General features: G+C 41.8%; 1 protein-coding gene across 12 annotated transcripts in view; it reads right to left on the reverse strand.

Annotated features, from left to right (window-relative positions):
• Window positions 1-19,643, reverse strand: part of LOC119970415 (casein kinase I) — a 332,753-nt gene that overhangs the window by 34,048 nt on the left and 279,062 nt on the right. For 8 of the 12 annotated variants that reach the window (XM_038804994.1, XM_038805004.1, XM_038805002.1 and 5 more), the window contains 4 exons: window positions 18,377-18,462; window positions 18,191-18,275; window positions 14,598-14,746; window positions 11,446-11,544 (listed from right to left, as the gene is read on the reverse strand). In XM_038804994.1, the coding sequence (XP_038660922.1) occupies window positions 11,446-11,544; window positions 14,598-14,746; window positions 18,191-18,275; window positions 18,377-18,462 (419 nt within the window). The remainder of the gene's footprint in view (window positions 1-11,445; window positions 11,545-14,597; window positions 14,747-18,190; window positions 18,276-18,376; window positions 18,463-19,643) is intronic. The other 4 variants (XM_038805003.1, XM_038804997.1, XM_038805005.1 and 1 more) reach the window with 1 other exon arrangement.

A 19,643-nucleotide genomic window follows, 5' to 3' on the forward strand; every position in this document is an offset into this window, starting at 1 on the left:
CCATCCTATTTATGTATTTGTCACAACGCTCCTTAAACTTCGCTATCGTACTTGCTTTCACCACCTCTTCTGGCAGCAAATTCCAGGCACCCACTACCCTCGGTGTAAACAACTTCTCTTGCACATTTCGTCTAAACTTTGCCCTCGCACCTTCAACCTATGTGCCCTAATAACAGACTCTTCCATCCTGGGAAAAGGCTTCTGACTATCCACACTGTCCATGTCTCTCATAATTTTGTCATTCCAGTGAGAACAAACCAAATTGATCCAACCTCTCTTCCATACCAGGAAACATCCTGGTAAACATCTTCTGTACCCTCTCCAAAATATCCACATCCTCCTGGTAGTCCTGCGATCAGAATTGAATACTAGATTCAAAGTGTGGCCGAACTAAGGTCCTTTACAGCTACAGCATGACTTTCAATTTTTACGCCCAATGCCTGGCCGATGAAGGCAAGTATGCCGTATGCCTTCTTGACTATCTTCTCCACTTGCGTTGCCACTTACAGTGACCGGTGTACCTATACATTCAGATCCTTCTGCCTATCAATACTCTTAAGGGTTCTGCCATTTTCTTTATATTTTCCATCTCTATTAGACCTTTGAAAATGCATTACCTCACATTTGACCGGATTAAACTCCATCTGCCATGTCTCTGTCCAAGTCTCCAACCAATCTTTACCCTGCTCTATCCTCTGACAGTCCTCATCACTATCTGCAATTCCACCAACCTTGGTGTCGTCCGCAAACTTACTAATCAGACCAGTTACATTTTCTTCCAAATCATTTATTTCTATACAACAAACAGCAACGGTCCCAGCACTGATCCCTGCGGAACACCACTTGTCACAGCCCTCCATTCGGAAAAGCACCCGTCCACTGCTACCCTCTGTCTTCTATCACCGAGCCAGTTCTGTATCGATCTTGCCAGCTCACCTCTGATCCCATGTGACTTTAACTTCTGTACTGGTCTGCCATGAGGGACCTTGTCAAAGGCCTTAGTGAAGTCCATGCAGACAACATCCACTGCCCTACCTTCATCAATTTTCGCCAGTTCCTTGAAAAACACGATCCACGACTTCCCTTCACAAAACCATGCTGACTCGCGCTAATACGTCCATTTGCTTCCAAATGGGAATAAATCCTGTCTTGAAGAATCCTCTCAAATAATTTCCCAACCACTGACGCAAGGCTCACCGGCTTGTAATTTCCTGTATTATCCTTGCTACCCTTCTAAAACAAAAGAACATTAGTGCTTCTCCAGTCTTCTGGGACATCATCTGTAGCCAGTGAGGATACAAAGATTTCTGTCAAGGCCCCAGCAATTTCCTCCCTTGCCTCCTTCAGTATTCTGGGGTAGATCCCATTAGGCCCTGGGGACTAACCTATCTCAATGTTTTTCAAGGCACCTAACACCTCCTCCTTTTTGATTTCAATGTGACCCAGACTATCTACACACCCTTCCCCAAACTCATCATCCACCAAGTCCTTCTCTTCGGTGAATACAGATGTAAAGTTCTCATTAAGTACCTCACCCATTTCCTCTGGTTTCACACAGATTCCCTCCAGTCTTTGTGTGGGCCAACCCTTTCCCTAGCTCTTTATATACATTGTAAAAAGACGTGGGATTTTCCTTAATCCTGTATGCCATTGACTTTTCATGAACCCTTTTAGCCTTCCTGACTCCTTCCTACTTTCCTGATATTTCTCAAAGGGTTTGTCTGTTCCCAGCCTTCTATCCCTCACAAATGCTTCCTTTTTCTTTGGACGAGGTGCACAATATCCCTCATCATCCAAGGTTCCCAAAACTTGCCATATTCATCCTACTTTCTCACAGAACATGCCGGTCCTGAATTCCTAGCAACATTTGAAAGCCTCCCATATGCCAGATATTGACTTACAAATATCCACCCCAATTTAGATTCTTCAATTCCTGCCGAATATTGTTGTTATTAGCCTTCCCCCAATTTAGCATCTTCACCCGAGGACTACTCTTATCTTTATCCAACAGTACCTGAAAACATATGGAATTAAGTGAACATTTCCTGAAATGCTACCCTACTGAAACTTCGATCACAAAGCCAGGCTCATTCTCCCAATACCACCAGATCTAGTACGGTCCTTTCCCTCACTGGACCATCTACATATTGTTTCAAGCTCTCCTGGATGCTTCGTACAAACACGTAGAGTGCTGTTGATATTGGGAATAATCATTTATGTGGCATCGTGAATATGCAAGAAAGGTAAACGATTCATCAGGCACAAGTAGAAAAGTGGGTTATACATTAAAGTTTCAAAATCCCAAGTCAAAAAACATATGAAGGTATGCACTGGGAGCAGTAGGCAGTTCAGCCCCTTGAGCCTGTTCTGCCATAAGATCATTGCTGTTCGGATTGTAGTCTCAACTCCACTTTCCTGTCTACCGCCGAGATCTTGGGAGTCCATTGATAATCACGACTATACCTCAGTCCTAAAAGTATTCAATGACCCTGCCATCACTGCTCCTGGGGGTTGGGACAGCAGGGGACTCAGAAAAAATTTCCCCTAGCTCCATCTTAGTCTCGACTCTTCCAAAAGGGGAAACATCCTCTCAGCAGACATTCTGTCAAGTCCCTCAGGATTCTATATGGGACATCACCCTCTCATTGGTATTAAGTCCAATGGATACAGGCCCAACCTGTCCAACCGTTCCTGATAAGATAACCCCTTCATCCCAGGAATGAGTCCAAGTGAGCCTTCTCCAAACTGCTTCTAATGCAATTATGCCCTTTCTCAAGTCAGGAGACCACATGTTGTCTCACCAATGCCTTGTAAACTGTAGCAAAAATTCTCTACTTTTATATTCAATGCCCCTTAGATAGAATTTACAGTGCAGAAGGAGGCCATTTGGCCCATCGAGTCCCTTGGAAAGAGCACCCTACCCAAGCCCACACCACCACTCTATCCCCAAAACCCAGTAACCCCACCCAACCTTTTTGGACACCAAGGGCAATTTATCATGTCCAATCCACCTAACCTACATATCTTTAGACCGTAGTGTAGCCACCTGGGGTGGCCACTTCCCGATTCCAAAATGGATGCCCGCAAAGAATGCAGGGAAAACTGGCCAGGCACAGAAAACAAGCAGGTGCAGGGTTTCCTGTGTGTTAAGACTTGCAAAGACCCAGACATAACCAAAACCAGTAGCCATCTACATATTAATGAGCAATCCTCAGAAACAATTAGAAACATTGAAGCAATCGGGACCAAACCAGACTCCCCGGCACCAGCGGGAGCCAAGACAAAGGAAGGCCAACAGACACATAGGAACCGCCCAGCGATCAGGGAACAGCTCCAGTATTGGAGAAATCGATTGAAACGATTGGGACATGGTCCAATTAATTGGGACCAGGTCCAGGGTTCCGCCCAAAAGGGCGCAAAACCCCAGGGGACTATAAAGTAGAGTCCCCAAGCTCAGTTCACTCTCTTGGCTCTCAGTGAGGAGAGACCCGCCTAACAGCTCTTGGCAGGTTCTCTTAGCAGCTCGAAATAACTCTTGACCGTGACTCTCAACAAGGAGAGACTTGCCTAGCAGCTGCACCAACCAAGTAAGTCTCCAGTCAACGCACACTACGAGATAGGCACTCCTAGCTACTATTCCATACCAGCTTGAAACCTGCAGTCTCAGAACCGAACAAAGGCCATTGTGTGTTTTGATTTGAAACTTACTAACTGGTGTATGGAGTTATTGATCAGCACTTGGCTTTGAACCTCGTGGTGGTATCAGAAAGATACCTGGCGACTCTAGAGCAAAGGTTATTAAAAGAGAGCAATTAAGTGTAAAACACAATTAGCAACAGTAGGAGAATGTGCAGACTCCACACAGACAGTGATCCACGCCAGGAATCGAACCTGGGAACCTGGAGCTGTGAAGCGACTGTGCTAACGACTATGCTACCGTGCTGCCCTTGCATTGAACTACATGCATTTTGCCTTCCTAATCACTTTACCTCCATATTAACTTCTTGTGATTCATGTACCAACACATCCAGATCCCTCTATACCTAGTTCTGCAATCTCTCTCCATTTAAATAATATGATGCTTTTATATTCCACCTGCTTAAGTGGATGTGTTCACATTTTCCTACGTTACACTCCATCTGCCAACATTTTGCCCATGCATATAACCTAGCCAAATCCTTTTGTAGGCTCTGTGTCTTCCTCACGGACTTTAACAATCGGAATACAAGATCGACGTTTCTTGGCCACATTCTAAGAATACCTGGCACATTGATCACTGCACAGACATGGAACTAGAAAGCACAAGTAAAAAGAGCAGGGAGGTGAGCCAGACAGAATGCTCGGTAACATCATCAACACAGATGGAGTGTATTGATAACTACAGGAGCTAGGTGGCTAAAACTCAGGCAATTTAATACTTAACAGCACAGGAAAAATAATACATGAGGTATGGATACAAAGCTCCTTGAACAATTCTTCAGTGCATCTTTAAATGAATTCTAGAAACATTTATTTGTAACTAATTTTGCAGATTTTCTTTAATTTAGATTGTGCGAAAGAGGACAGAGTCCAATACTATAGTTTCAGCATTGGGTAGAGGTAATTGCACAAGTCTGAGGAAAGAGTTGGCTGGCTGGGCACAAATAATTGAAGGTAGGACAGTCGAGGGTGGGACAGTTGAGGAACAATGGAGGATGTTCAGGGAGATATTAAACACCTCTCAATTAAAGTATATTCCTGAGAGGAAGAGGAATTGTAAAATGAAGAAAAATGTTCCATGGCTAAACAAGTCAAGGAAGACATAAAGGTAAACATTGGGGCATACCATACTGCCAAAGCTAGCTGGAGGATTGGGAGAACTTGAGGAGTCAGCAAAAAACTACTAAAAATAGAAACAAAAAACTAAGATGAACTACGAAAGGAAACTAGCAGAACATATGAACATTGATGCCAAGAGCTTCTATAAGTATATAAAGGAGGTCATAAAATTATAGGAGCAGAATTAGGCCACTCGGCCCATCGAGTCAGCACCGCCATACAATCATGACTGATATTTTTCTCATTCCCATTCTCCTGCCTTCTCCCTTTAATCCCTGATCCCCTTATTAATCAAGAATCAATCTATCTCTGTCCTAAAGATACAAATTTGGCCTCCAAAGCCTTCTGCGGCAAAGAGTTCCACAGATACACCACCCTCTGGCTGAAGAAAGTCCTCCTCATCTCTGTTTTAAAGCATTATCCCTTTAGTCTGAGATTGTGTCCCCTGGTTGAGAGTTTTTCCGACAAGTGGAAACATCCTGTCAACATCCACTCTATCCAGGCCTTGCAGACTTCTGCAGGTTTCAATAAGATCCCCACTCATCCTTCTAAACTCCAACAAGTACAGACCCAGAGACCTCAATCATTCCTCATAAGGCAAGATCTTCATTCCAGGGATCATTCTTGTGCACCCTTTCCAAGGCCAGCACAATTTCTTAGAGACAGAGCCCAAAACTGCTCACAATACACAAAATGGCCAGAGCCTTACATAGCCTCAGAAGTACATCCCTGGTCTTGTATTCTAGCCCTCTTGACATGAATGCTAACATTACATTTTTCTTCCTAACTGCCGACTGAACCTGCATGTTAACCTTAAAAGAATCTTAAACAAGAACTCCCAAGTCCCTTTGTGCTTCTGATTTTCTAAGCATTTCCCCATTTAGAAAATAGTCTATGCCTAAATTCCTCCTTCCAAAGTGCAAAACATTGCATGTTTCCACATTGTATTTCAACTACCACTTCATTGCCCACTCTCCTAGCCTGTCCAAATCCTTCTGCAGCCCCCTTGCTTTCTCAATACTACCTGTCCCTCTACAGATCTTTCTATCATCTGCAAACTTAGCACCAGTGCCTTCAGTTCCTTCTTCCAGATCATTAATGTATATTGTGAAAAGTTGTGGTCCCAGAACAGACCCCTGAGGCACACCACTAGTTACCGGCTGCCATCCTGAAAAAGACCCCTTTATCCCTCACTCTCTGCTTTCTGCCAGTCAGCCAATCCTCTATCCATGCCAGGATCTTCCCCTTGGGCTCTTAACTTATTAACAGTCTCTTATGCGGCACCTTGTCAAAGGCCTTCTGGAAATCTAAACAAATCACATCCACTGGTTCACCTTTAACTTCCTTGTTACCTCCTCAAAGAACGCTAACAGATTTGTCAGACATGACCTGCATTTGACAAAGCCGTGCTGACTCAGTCCTATTTTACCATGCACTTCCAAGTACTCTGCAATCTCATCTTTAATAATGGACTCCAAAATCTTACCAATGACCAAAGTCAGGCTAACCGGCCTGTAGTTCGGTGTCTTCTGCCTCCCTCCCTTCTTAAACATTGATGTTAAATTAGGTACTTTCCAGTCCTCTGGGCCCCTTGCTGCCTCCAGTGATTCCTGAAAGATCACCACCATTGCCTCCACAAGCTCCTCAGCTATCTCTTTTAGAACCCTTGGGTGTAGCTCATCCAGTCCAGGTGATTTATCCACCTTCAGACTTTTCAGTTTCCCCAGAACCTTCTCCTTAGTGATGGCCACTGCACTCACCTCTGCCTCCGATTCTCCTCGAGCTCTGGCATCCCTCTGGTGTCTTCCGTGAAGACTGATGCAAAGCAGCTATTCAGTTCGTCTGGCATTTCTTTGTTTCCTATTCTTACTTCTCCAGTCACGTTTTCCAGTGGTCTAATGTCTATTTTTGCCTCTTTCTTATTATCTTTTATATATTGAAAAAAAACGCTTCCTAGTTTCTTTTATTTCACTAGTGAGTTTGCACTCATATTTCATCTTCTCTCCCCTTATTGTTTTTTTTAGTTGTCTTCTGCTCACTTTTAAAGGATTCCCAATCATCTGACTTCCCACTAATCCTCGCCATTTTTTATGTTTTTTCCTTTATGCTATCTTTGACTTCCCTCGTCAACCATGGATGCCTTTTCCTCCCCTTTGCATGTTTCCTCCTCCTTGGGATTAAATTTATCTTGTGCCTCCCGGATAACCCCGAAAAACTCCTGCCATTGCTGTTCCACCGTCTTCCCTGCTCGACTCTTTTTCCAATCAACTCTGGCCAGCTCCTCCCTCATGTCTTTGCAGTTACCCTTATTTAATTGTAATAGCATGACACCAGTTTCCAGCTTCTCCCTCTCAAAACTGCAGGGTAAATTCTATCATATTGTGGTCACTGCTCCCTAAGGGTTCATTCACCTTACGTTCCCTAATTAAGTCTGCCTCATTAAACATCACCAAATCCAGAATTGCCTGTTCCCTAGTAGGCTCTGTCACAAGCTGCTCCAGAAAAACATCTCTTAGACATTCCACAAATTCCTTTTCATGGGATCCACTTGGGATTTTCCCAGTCCACCTGCATATTGAGGTCCCCCATGATTATTGTGATATTGCCTTTTTTACATGCCTTTTCTATCTCCTGATTTATTTTCTGCCCCACATCCTGACTAGGGGGGCTAGGGGGCCTGAACATAACCCCCATCAGGGTCTTTTTACTTTTGCGATTCCTCAACTCTACCTGCAGACTTTCTATGCCTTCTGATCCTATATCGTGCCTTGCTATTGATTTAACTTCATTCCTTACTAACAAATGCCTGTCTTTTCGATACGACACATATCCTTGGATATTTAGTGCCCAGCCCTGATCCCCTTGCATCCCTCGAGTTTAGATGCAGCCCATCCTTCTTGTACAGGTCCCACCTGCCCCGGAAGAGATTCCAATGGTCCAGAAACCTTCCCTCCTACACCACAGAATAGCTGACATAAATGTTGACCCCGTCCTGTGGATGACCCACATCCTTCCTCAAATAAGACCAAACTGGACACAGTACTCCAAACGTGGTCTCACAAACATCTTTTGACCTTGCCTTCTGGATCATTCTTTTACACGGCACCTTGTCAAACGCCTTCTGGAAGTGTAGATAGACCACATCCACAGGTTCCCCATCATCTACCTTGCTGGTCACTTCTTCAAAGAACTCAAGCACGTTTGTCAAGCATGACTTTTCCTTCATAAAACCATGCTGACAACTATCCACAACACAGAGATGGCGGAGACACTGAACCAAAATTTTTCCTCGGTCTTCGTGTTAAAGAGTAATAAACATTTTCCAAGAACTGCAGTCAATTCAAGGAACTTGTTGCAATTACCATCGCTAGGGAGAAGGTACTAAATAAACTAATGGGATGAAAGGCAGATAAGTCTCCAGGACATGATGGCCTGCACCCTAGGATATTAAAGGAGGTGGCAGCAAGAGATAGATGCATCGGTTATGATATTTCAAAATTCCCTGGATTCTGGAAAGATTCCGGTGGATTTGAAACACACTAATGTAACCCTTCTTCAAAAAAGGCAGAGGCAAGACCGATTAGCTTGATTAGTTGCTGGAATCAATCATTAAGAAGGAGATGACTGAACGTTTGGAAAGACAAAGCTCAATCCACCCTTGTCAGCATGGTTTTATGAAGGAAAAGTCATGCTTGACAAACGTGCTTGAGTTCTTTGAAGAAGTGACCAGCAAGGTAGATGATGGGGAACCTGTGGATGTGGTCTATCTACACTTCCAGAAGGCGTTTGACAAGGTGCCGTGTAAAAGAATGATCCAGAAGGCAAGGTCAAAAGATGTTTGTGAGACCACGTTTGGAGTACTGTGTCCAGTTTGGTCTTATTTGAGGAAGGATGTGGTGGCATTGGAAGCATTTCAGAGGAGGGTCACCAGATTGATTCCGGGGATGAAGGGATTAATGTACGAGGAGAGATTAAACAGTTTGGCCTTATACTCACTGGAGCTTAGAAGGGTGAGAGGGGATCTGATCAAGGTACAAAAAGGGATTTGTGAAGTAAATGTAGACCAAATGTTCCCCCTTGTGTGGAAATCTAGAACAAGAGGTCACAAAGAAAGGTTGAGAGGTGGTAGATTTAAAATTGAGATGAGGAGGTGCTACTTCGAGAGGGTGGTTAATTTGTAGAAGTTGCTACTCCATTGTGCGATGGGAGTCCGAATCATCACCTTCTCAAGGGCAATTAGGGATGGGTAACAAATGCTGGCCTAGCCAGCGTAGCCCACATCCCATAAATGAATAAAGGAAAAAAAATTCAAGGACACCAGGGGCCAGTTGGTCAGCTGTTGCCTTTTCCCTAATTGTCTTCTTGAACCTCAGCGTCAGGCTGATTTTATTTTGCTGCAAAATTTCAGTTCTTGGCTGTGCTTACAAATGCTGCTTTTTGCTATGAACGTTTCATTCATGCAGCAATAACATCTGATGAATGCAAGACAATAATTACTTACTAGCCCAGCCTTCAACAATGTTGGTAGATTAAAGACTGCTCTCTCCCATAAACAAACCAGAATCCTAATAAGGTTTTATTCTCCTAATCACTGCAGTATTGTATTATCGTTTTTAAATCGGGGCTGGTTTAGCTCACTGGGCTAATCACTGGCTTTTAAAGCAGACCAAGCAGGCCAGCAGTACGGTTCGATTCCCGTACCAGCCTCCCCGGACAGGCGCCGGAATGTGGCGACTGGGGGCTTTTCACAGTAACTTCATTGAAGTTACAATAAGCGATTTTCATTTCATTTCAAATATAAAACTGTCAATTTAACAGATGGAGCAAAAAAGTAGCAACTAAAATGAAAAGCTGAAACATTAGGACTATTATTCAGTCATTTTTGGTGCAGCTATAATGAGTCATTAACTGGAGTTTTACAAAAAAAATAATTCAAATCTTAAAATAAGTAAAGAGCTTTTGGTAACATTTGGGTTCACACACATTTTCATGCATTGTTCGAAACATTCCATTGAGAACATTTTGCATTTTAGCTTTATAGTCATGCTCACAGAGGCTCATATTGGCTAGTCAGACTTCTTCCTTCCATTTGCAGTTGCTACATAACCATTTGTTTCTAAATAATTAAAACTCATGCCCATAGTGTATCATGAATTAGATATGCGAATGACTCACTAAACCTGTTCATGGCAAAAATAAAATCAAGTGTCAAGCTTATTTTATTTGATTAAAACAAAACTGAAGTAAACCCATTCACTGAAATATAAAGGAACAAACATGACACAGGAACTCAACCATTTCCAGATCTGAAATTTCATCCAGATTGCAGCAATTATTTTAATTAGCATCCAGTTGATTATATAGCCACATAGTGACAGACATAACAAAGTCATTAAAAACCCCCACAAATTAACTATTGTATTTGACAAATGCCTGCAAAAGGTTTCTCCTACACAAGACTAGGTCTGGCATTGAAGTGGAGACTGGACTCCTCCAAGTTGAAGAGACTCAACCAAATACCAGACTCCAGTTAAGTACTCGTCATTTTTTGCATGTCACATTGTTGATAATTAACTTTGGTTCCAATGGTGACCATTGACACTTGGACAGACAATTTCTCCCAAAATTCAGCTCAAGGCTATCTTAAGTCATGGTGTCAAATGTACTCAGGAGTGGCCATGTCTTGCTTAAAAATCTGTTACTCGAAAGACATTTTCAGTTTACTGCTTGGGCAAAGATTTTTCTCCCACATAGAGCGTCCGAAAGCTTACAACAGCTGCAACCACAATAAATGGGCAACTTCTACTTTTCACAGGCACCAGTACATTATTACTCCCCCTACTGCCCTGTTCCATCCTCCAGTCCAGAAGACTAAATGTTACAACAGATATATATATATACACTGTATAATATCCAACATGTAATACAAGCATATAAAATGGCTATATATATATTTCAAATGTAAAACATGAGGGGGGGGGGGGGGGGGAGAGAAGAAAAGTGATCAGAGCTTATAGTTCAGCTTCAGCCAACAAGAATGAACTTCTTTTCTTTCAAAGAGAAACGCTGTAATACTTATGTCCAATGTTTGATAATAAACTATCTTTCAGCCCATGGCTCATCGTCAGAGCAGTGCATCCACGGCAAACCTTAGCTCAAACTCTATCAGCTGAACTGAACCCCACACTTACAAATGAAAACTTATGCAATTGCTAAGTTACTCCTCTAGTTTACTATAATAATATAATCAATCAACGCAAGGTAGATCTGTAGCTGGAACTGCATTCACTGATTGGCTTGTTTCTCTTTCAGTTTCTAACTGTTTCTGAGTCACAGTTCTACTGGCATCAGCTCTCGTCAAGCAAATCTTGTGCAATCAACAGCAATACGAACATAACCTTGTCAGATTCTCCAAGGCCAGCAGCAGGGAAACTTTTCTTTTGACCGTAACACATCCAGCAGGTTCATTTCAAAGTTGTTACCAGTTATTCTAGGCTGGAAGCCAACAATTTTGGTGCACCAATAAATCTTAAAAACAGCATAAAAGCACCTTCATTTTCTAGAAGGAACTCAAATAGCTCTTGCTGCAAATAGTAGTCTCAATCAAAATTATATTTCCAGACCTACCTGAGCTTTGGTTTGCTGTATTCTATCCCTGTACTGATGACCATCTCTGTGCGTTGTTGTCTGACCACTATCTGTATGAACTGAACCAACTGGAGTGGGCTATAATTAAAGAAAACAATTTTTACAATCTGAAATAAAGGTAATTGAAGTGCCAACGTGAACCAAATTGATATACTTAGTCATGCTCTTTGTTATTCATTGGAAATACACAATACTGCCTTTTACCTGCAAACATTAATCTACACCGCTCAGTCAATAATGAAGTGAGCCTTAAAATTGCATCATGCAACAAGTCCCCAGTCAACATTCAATTAATATTTCCAAAATGCGACATTATGCAGGTACCCCTATATTTCTTCCTAGATCAGCTCCATTTCTCTTGGAGTCAAAACGTTGTAGGTTCACACGCCATTCCAGAGGCTTGAGCACATTATCTGGCAGCTCGCTAAGCAGGGAAACATTTTCTGACGTTTAAGGGAAACTGATGCAAGAAGAATCAGGAAAGAAGTGATGCATGCGTTTTTCCCGCCCCCACCTTTTGTTTGATTCAGCTGTGTTTTCTTTCCAGTGCTCATCAAGGGTCCACAACTGGAAAGTTAGGGTGTCCATTTCTCTCCACAGTGCAATCCGACAGCTGTTTCTAGCATTTTTTGTGAACTTGTCCAAAAAAAGTTTCTTTCACCAGAAAATTTATCTTTTTGCCTGAACACACTACTATTGCAGCTATACATATTCCTGGGAAACTGGTAAAAAATTTTGTCGCAATACTGGTTATTGAAAACTGGTGAAAAAGGTACAGCTGGATCTCATTGGCAGAACAATGGTCGCTGTAAAATGCCTGATGATGATTTCACCAGAGGCAACACGTTGATGAACATGGGGATTGGGAGAGACGTTATTACTGGGGATGAGCTGGCGATGTTCATACAGACAGGAGTGGAGCTACACAATGGAAATTCTAGAATTACGAAGTGGATGAAAAGAGATTAAGGAAAAGCATTGTTGGAGTTACACAAATTGTAATCATTTGGGTAGGTATTCGGGAAAACGCACTGTGACCAGCCATAAGAAATGTATCTGTACTGATTTAGGAAACTCAAGATGTCCGCTGAAAGAGAATTGCTTTCCTAAATAATGGAGTTAGAAAAATTAGTTTTCTGCCTTCATAAACTTCAAAGCTTCTAAACTGTCTATTTACCCAGAAGTAGTGTGCAAAAAAGGTATGAAATAATGTTTCATTCTGTAGCACCGACACTCATCATACAGCAGTATTTGGCATAAAAATCCATTCATTGCAAATGTAAATAAACACTAACCAAGGAACAGTAACGAATTGCATCATTCATCATTTCAACTATGAACCAGGAAACCAACCGACTTTTACGGCATGTAAAGCAGTAGTTACAATGTGCAATTTAAATGTTCAATGATGCCGTAGCATTATAATGCATTATGGAATCTTCAGACAATGCAATAGGAAGTACAGCCTCTTCCAGGTCGAACTGGTTCAAAAAGGGCACACCCAGGGATGCAAGATTGAAATTGACTCAACCTTCCATGTTCTATGCCTGAATCATTCCAAACAGCTCTGCAGTGTTCAAAGAAACATTTGTCATCAACCAGATAGCCTTGCTTGTTAATGACACTGGAAGTGTAATGCAAAACTGGGACAATTCAGCTCCCGGTAATTCCCCATTGTGTAAGCAACGGGATGTTTACCTCGGCCTGTATTGGAAAACATTGCCTGATTTTCGGGAGTAATAATAATCTTTATTCGTGTCACAAGTAGGGTTACATTAACTGCAATGAAGTTGCTGTGAAAATCCCCTTATCGCCACACTACGGCACCGTTTCGGGTATACGGAGGGAGAATTCAGAATGTCCAATTCACCCAACGAGCACATCTTTCGGGACTTGTGGGAGGAAACTAAAGCGCCCGAAGGAAACTCACGCAGACACAGGGAGAACGTACAGACTCCGCACAGACAGTGACCCAAGCCGGGAATCGGACCTGGGTCCCTGGTGCTGAGAAGCATGCTACAGAAATAATTCTGCACAGTTAAAGATTGCTAATCATTGGCACTTGCTAACCTTCACCTAAATTAATTGAACTAAGGTAAGTAAGGTGTGACCCACCAGGGAGAGAATATTTTTACATTCCATTTAAGACTCTTAAAAATTCTTTGCGTGGATTCCTCAGTACTTTGGTTTGGAGATTTGTCAGCAGAGTGATGGATTTGTGTTATGCCAAGACCAAAGATAAACTATAGTAGAATAATAGTCCGTTGTTTCTTGTTTTTTCTCTAAATTTTCCTCCTTTCTTACTAGCTGGGTTATAAATCAATGGATGCCAGGGGCCCTCAGGTAACTCTTCCAAGGAATCATTGTTCTTATATGACACTTAGTAGTGAATGCTGGCAGGATATTATGGATAGGATTTACCACACAACCCGCCACATGTTTTTCGGCGTTGGAGGCAGCCCATCAGTGGCATTTTATGGTCCCGCCGTTGTCAATAAGATTTACCGTTGGCTGCATCCCTAATCAACAGGAAACCCACACGCCGTTGGTGGGACCGGAAAATTCGCCGACAAGAACAGCCAGTAAATTCCACCCATCAGCAAAGTCAAACCCAGTCTTCACCGGATATCCACATGCACATTTCTAACGGTGATCACCGGGTAGCAATTAGAAAAAAATCTCTAACTCAGGATTCTAAAACCTCTAGCTGAAACTCCTCTACTACTGTCCTGTCTGAGATCAGCTATCATGGAATAGATTGAAAATTAAGCCCAGTGCACTTACAAGCATTGTGTCTCAGTTAACTTTGCTAAGCCACAGTGGATGGAAGAGGACAGCAAACAGTCAACAGTCTGACTTTCAGAACATGGTACACAGGGCCCCGAATTTCATTTTTAAACTTCTCCCTCGGTCAACATCAAGGGTGCATCACTTAAGCTTTACATTCCAAACCTCAAAACGTTACATCATTTAATAAAGTTGCAGGGAGAGGCCAACTCTGTCTAGATTGTGTCTAGATTTCTAATCCCATCCAGAAATATTTGAGGTGTCTGTTCTACTTTGCAATAGCCATATTCATGTGACTAAAAGAACATTTGTACATTTGTAAATAAGTGAACTTGTTGTCTTACAAGCGGTTTGCCAATCCAGTCATATTCATAATCGAACATGTAACCCTTCTTATCGAATAAGTCTGTGAAGAGCTTCCTTAGGTAGTCATAGTCTGGTTTCTCAAAGAAGTCCAGTCTTCTTACATAACGCAAGTAAGTAGCCATCTCTTCTGAAAACACAAAATGGCAGTTTCAACATTTCTCGTGGAATCACTAAATATCACCCTTTTCAAATTTCTTCATGGTGTGGGGAAAATTAACAAATGCAGCTTTAATATAATTCCAGTTTCTTTTGGAATTTACACAAAAATTTTATTTGCTTGAAAGTTAATTCTGATTTTCGCTATTCTGTCAAAACTGTTTCGCTAAATCGCTGGCTTTTAAAGCAGACCAAGGCAGGCCAGCAGCACGGTTCGATTCCCGTAACAGCCTCCCCGAACAGGTGCCGGAATGTGGCGACTAGGGGCTTTTCACAGTAACTTCATTGAAGCCTTCTCGTGACAATAAGCGATTTTCATTTCATTTTCATTTTTACCTCCGCTGATTTCTTTCTGCCAAACATTGCCACAGAAACAATTGTAAACTTAAATTCAATATACTGGGTACGCAGTTAAAGCTGCTGCTTTTTAAAAAAAAGTAGTTTTTAAGAAAACAATCCAAATCAGTCCTCTTGTCAATGAATAACACAACAGTTTGATACAAGGTCATATATCTTTTTAAAGGCTCCTATTCAGGATGAGTGAGGAAGTGGTACCGAGAAGATCAGGTAGCCATTTTGAGCTCCAAGTCACCAACTTATGTTAAAAAGGCTTGGCAAATAGAAACATATCTGCAAATATAGATTGCAAATACTCTATACTTTTAAGATTGAATTAAAAATGCTTGTTAAAATATACAACTAGAGCAAGTAAAGGGCTTTAATAAAATCACATCTGTACAAATTCTTCATGGCGTTGTACAGTTTCTAATCGCATCACAAATTATAAATAAATTAGAAGACATTCTTATATTCTATGTTATAAACAATAGCAAATTTTTCTCCAAATTAAAAGGATTATCTTCATCCTTTCTCTCCTCAGATTTCAAATTGGACAACATTGTTGTCAGTGTCTTATATTTTATATCGTTTTCTGAAGATTGAGAACACAGCATGTTATTGAAAAACATAAATACAAATTTTCCCCTTGTATTTTTGCAAATTTTCAAGTAATCCCAAAAGTAACATGCACTACTGTTTTTCTGTTCCCAAGGGTGATTCAAAGGAAATATGGAAGAGTCGTAATGTTAACATCTTTGATAGAGATTTTATATCCAAAATGGTTCACAAAGGCAGGCAAAAATGAGGTATTGAGGAGACTGCATGAATATGGTGTCCAACAGATTCCTGATGTCTTTTTCATTTATATCATGGATGTAAAATAAATAAGATTACATTTCAAGACTTAGATGACACTAGAAAACAGGAATAAAGTGAGACAAATTTGCCACGGAGAGCAGTGATAAAACTGAAACTATCATTTTTGTCTTGGATATATTTTCAGGAGCAATTTCAATGAGCTTTCACCTAACCCTATTAATCAGTGGGTATGTATGGCCACAAAGTCCTGCACATTGAGGATTCCTCCATCGTGTTGTGCCACAGTATCATCGTGCTATAGGGGACAGATTCAGGACAGATCAAGCGCCTCAGAATTTGGCATCTAAGAGATTCTCCGGGCTGCCAGCAGAGAATTGTTTTCAATCGCAATCTGTAATACCATAGCCTGGCATATCCCACACATGAACATTACCCTAGGGAGCCAACCCTGGTTCAATGAGAGGTCGCAAACAGCATGCCACGTGCAGTACTGAAAAATAAGTGCCAACCCCGTGAAGCTACAACACAGGACCATGGTATGCTCAACAGCGGAAGCAGCATGCAATTATGCAGAGTTAAGTAACCCAATAACCAACAGATCAGATCAAAGCTCTGCAGCCCTGCCAGTCATGAATGGCAGTGGAAAAGTAACCAAGTGGCAAGTAACGTTTGTGCCACACAAGTGCTAGTTTTGTCCATCCCGAATTACTTCTGAGAAGGGGGTGGTGAGCTGCCTTCTTGAACTGCTGCAGTTCATGTGGTGCAGGTAGACACACAGTAATATGCACCCATGGTCAGTCAATGACCATTTCCAACAAGAGAGTATTTAAATATCTCCCCATGGCTTTCAAACGAATTACCGTCACTGAACCCTCCACCATCAACATCCATGGGCGTCATCATTGGCCAGAAACTGAACTAGACTTACCATATAAATATTGCAGTTACAGGAGCAAGTTGGAGGCTGGGAATTCTGCAGCCATTACCTCAGCTGCTGACTCCCCAAAACCTGTCCACAATCTACAAGGTACCACTCAGGAGTGTGATGCAATGCTCTCCACTTGTTTGGATGAGTGCAGCTCCAACAACACTTGTGCAGCTTGCCACCTACCAAGACAAAGCAGCCTGCTTGATTGGCACCCCATCCACCAATTTGCTTCCTTTACCAGCACGGACTGTGGCAGCAGTGTGTACCATTTACAAGATGCACCAGAAACACACCAAGGCTTCTTTGATAGCACCTTCCAAACCCTAACACCTCTACCATTTAGACAAAGACACTAAATGCATGGGAATATCACCACCTGCAAGTTCCCCTCAAAGCCACGCACCATCCTGGCTTGTAACTATATCTTTAACTACACAAATATTTGCTGCCGCTGGATCAACTTCTTTCTCAACAGCATTGTAGATGTACCGACACCACATGGATTGCAGCATTTAAAGAAAACGGCATGGCACCACCTTAGAGGACAACTAGGATGGGCAATAAATGTTGGCCTTGCCAGTTACACCCTCATCCCATGAACAAATGAAAAAAAGTCTCAATATACGCGTTTAAAATGTTTTTCTGCAGTGTAAAGACAAAGGGGAAACAGTAATTGGATTTTACAAACCCAGCAATTTCTGCAGTGCCCATGGGATAAGCAGACATAGGAGAACAGTAAGGCAAAACCCAAGCTTTTAAAACTTGCACAATTTCAGACTTTTGCTGTTCTTACATCGTAACCTTGGTGTTGTTTTAACCCATTTTTTCATCAACTGCACAGCCAGCCAATCTCCTTGTAACCTAGCTTGAGTGTGTGCCTCGCTATACTACAAATGCAAAGACAGCTGGCAATTTGGACAGTCCTCAAGAACCTTCACAAAATCCATCACATGCAGCTTAGGATCCCATCAGCTGCATGAAACCCATGCATTTTTGGGTAATGACAGCAGATCAGCAGAAAGTGTTCACCATTAAACTTGACCTCAACACCGGAGAAAAATCAGATCTTAATACTTGCGGCAAAGAAATACTAAACTTAAAATAGCATGATCTTATTTCCATCACCTTTCTTGCCCCATAATAGGATAGTGATGATACCCCATCAGCACTAATAGCTTTCAATAGGGAACCTTATAAACCCTGCACATTGCAGTGGAAGATGGATATCTCATGGCAGAAAATAAAAAACGCTGAACTTCAGCGGCAGAACTGGGTCCAGACATCGGCAAACTAGAGAATCCCTGGTACTGTTGAGTGACTGAAAATTACCTGGAAAGTTTTCACACAACACTTCGACTGGTGTTGCTCGCTTGGTGTCCCCAATCTTCTGATATCTTTCTTTTAAGGTGTCCGCCTGGAAAAGGAAGTGAACTCAGCAATGATGTTGGCAAGGCAATACTCATCTGTAATTCGTAGCTTTGATTTGAAAACTAGAGTGAGGGGAAAAAGGCTTGCCTTAAGGCCCTGCCAAGGAAGACTGCCACGGAGGAAATACATGAACATGTGACCTAATGCTTCCAAGTCATCTCTTCTGCTTTGTTCTGCAAATTAATTAAAAACAAACAATTAAAAATATTTACCCTTATGTTTCCAGCACCTTAAAAAGCAGTTGTGACATCGCAACATAAAAGGTATATTCTTGCATTTACTTTTCTGCATATTGAGACCTGAAGAATAATAGGCAATTTTCAATAAAATTAAGTTCAGCTAACAATAATCACACTACATGTGTGCAAATATAAACACACAAAAGTAATTTTCATTTGAAGGGGTAGTAGAATAGTTCAAGATGCTCATTTTTAAAGTTAAATGTCAGCCTGAGATTGTTTATTTTCTTAGGCTAATAACTGATGCCATTTCTTAACCGAGAATGGGGTCTTCTAACTAACACTCTCCTTTGAAGAGAAATCTGACCATTCACTGACAGAAGAATATATTCGCTCTAATGTCCAAAATCACTCTGGGACAATATTAGGATTGCCTGAGTTTGTAATCTTTGTGGTTTCTAACAATGGGGATAATTTGAATCTAGATCAGTGGAAGGCTTTAGGCTGTTTGCCCATTTTGCACACCACCTCACATTCCGTTGCAGAGTAAATGTGGACTCGGCGACACTAGCTTTTCATTATTCTGAAACTGTTCCTATTTATAAAGCCCACAATCACTTTTTGTTGCATGGTCAACCTTTCTTTCAACCTTTAATAATTTGTGCACATATTATTGTGCCACTCAAGTGGATATAGCTGTGAAGAAGGCCTATGGTGTGCTCACTTTCATTAGCAGAGGGATTGAATTTAAGAGCCGTGAGGTGATGATGCAGCTGTATAAAACCTTGGTACGGCCACATTTGGAGTACTGGTCGCCTCATTTTGGGAAAGATGTGGAAGCTTTGGAAAAGGTGCAAAGGAGATTTACCAGAATGTTGCCTAGAATGGAGAGTAGGTCTTACGAGGAAAGGTTGAGGGTCCTACTACTGAAGTTAAGCTAACTGGCCTATAATTACCCGATTTCTGCCTACCTCCTTTTTTAAACAGTGGTGTCTCATTAGAACGGAGAAGGATGAGGGGCAACTTGATAGAGGTTTATAAGGTGATCAGGAGAATAGATAGACAGTCAGAGACTTTTTCCCCGGGTTGAACAAACCATTACAAGGGGACATAAATTTAAGCAGAATGGTGGAAGATATAGGGGATGTCAGAGGTAGGTTGAAAGTAGTGGGGGC

Source organism: Scyliorhinus canicula, chromosome 8 (genome assembly GCF_902713615.1).
Source record: "Scyliorhinus canicula chromosome 8, sScyCan1.1, whole genome shotgun sequence".
Taxonomy (NCBI): Eukaryota; Metazoa; Chordata; class Chondrichthyes; order Carcharhiniformes; family Scyliorhinidae; genus Scyliorhinus; species Scyliorhinus canicula.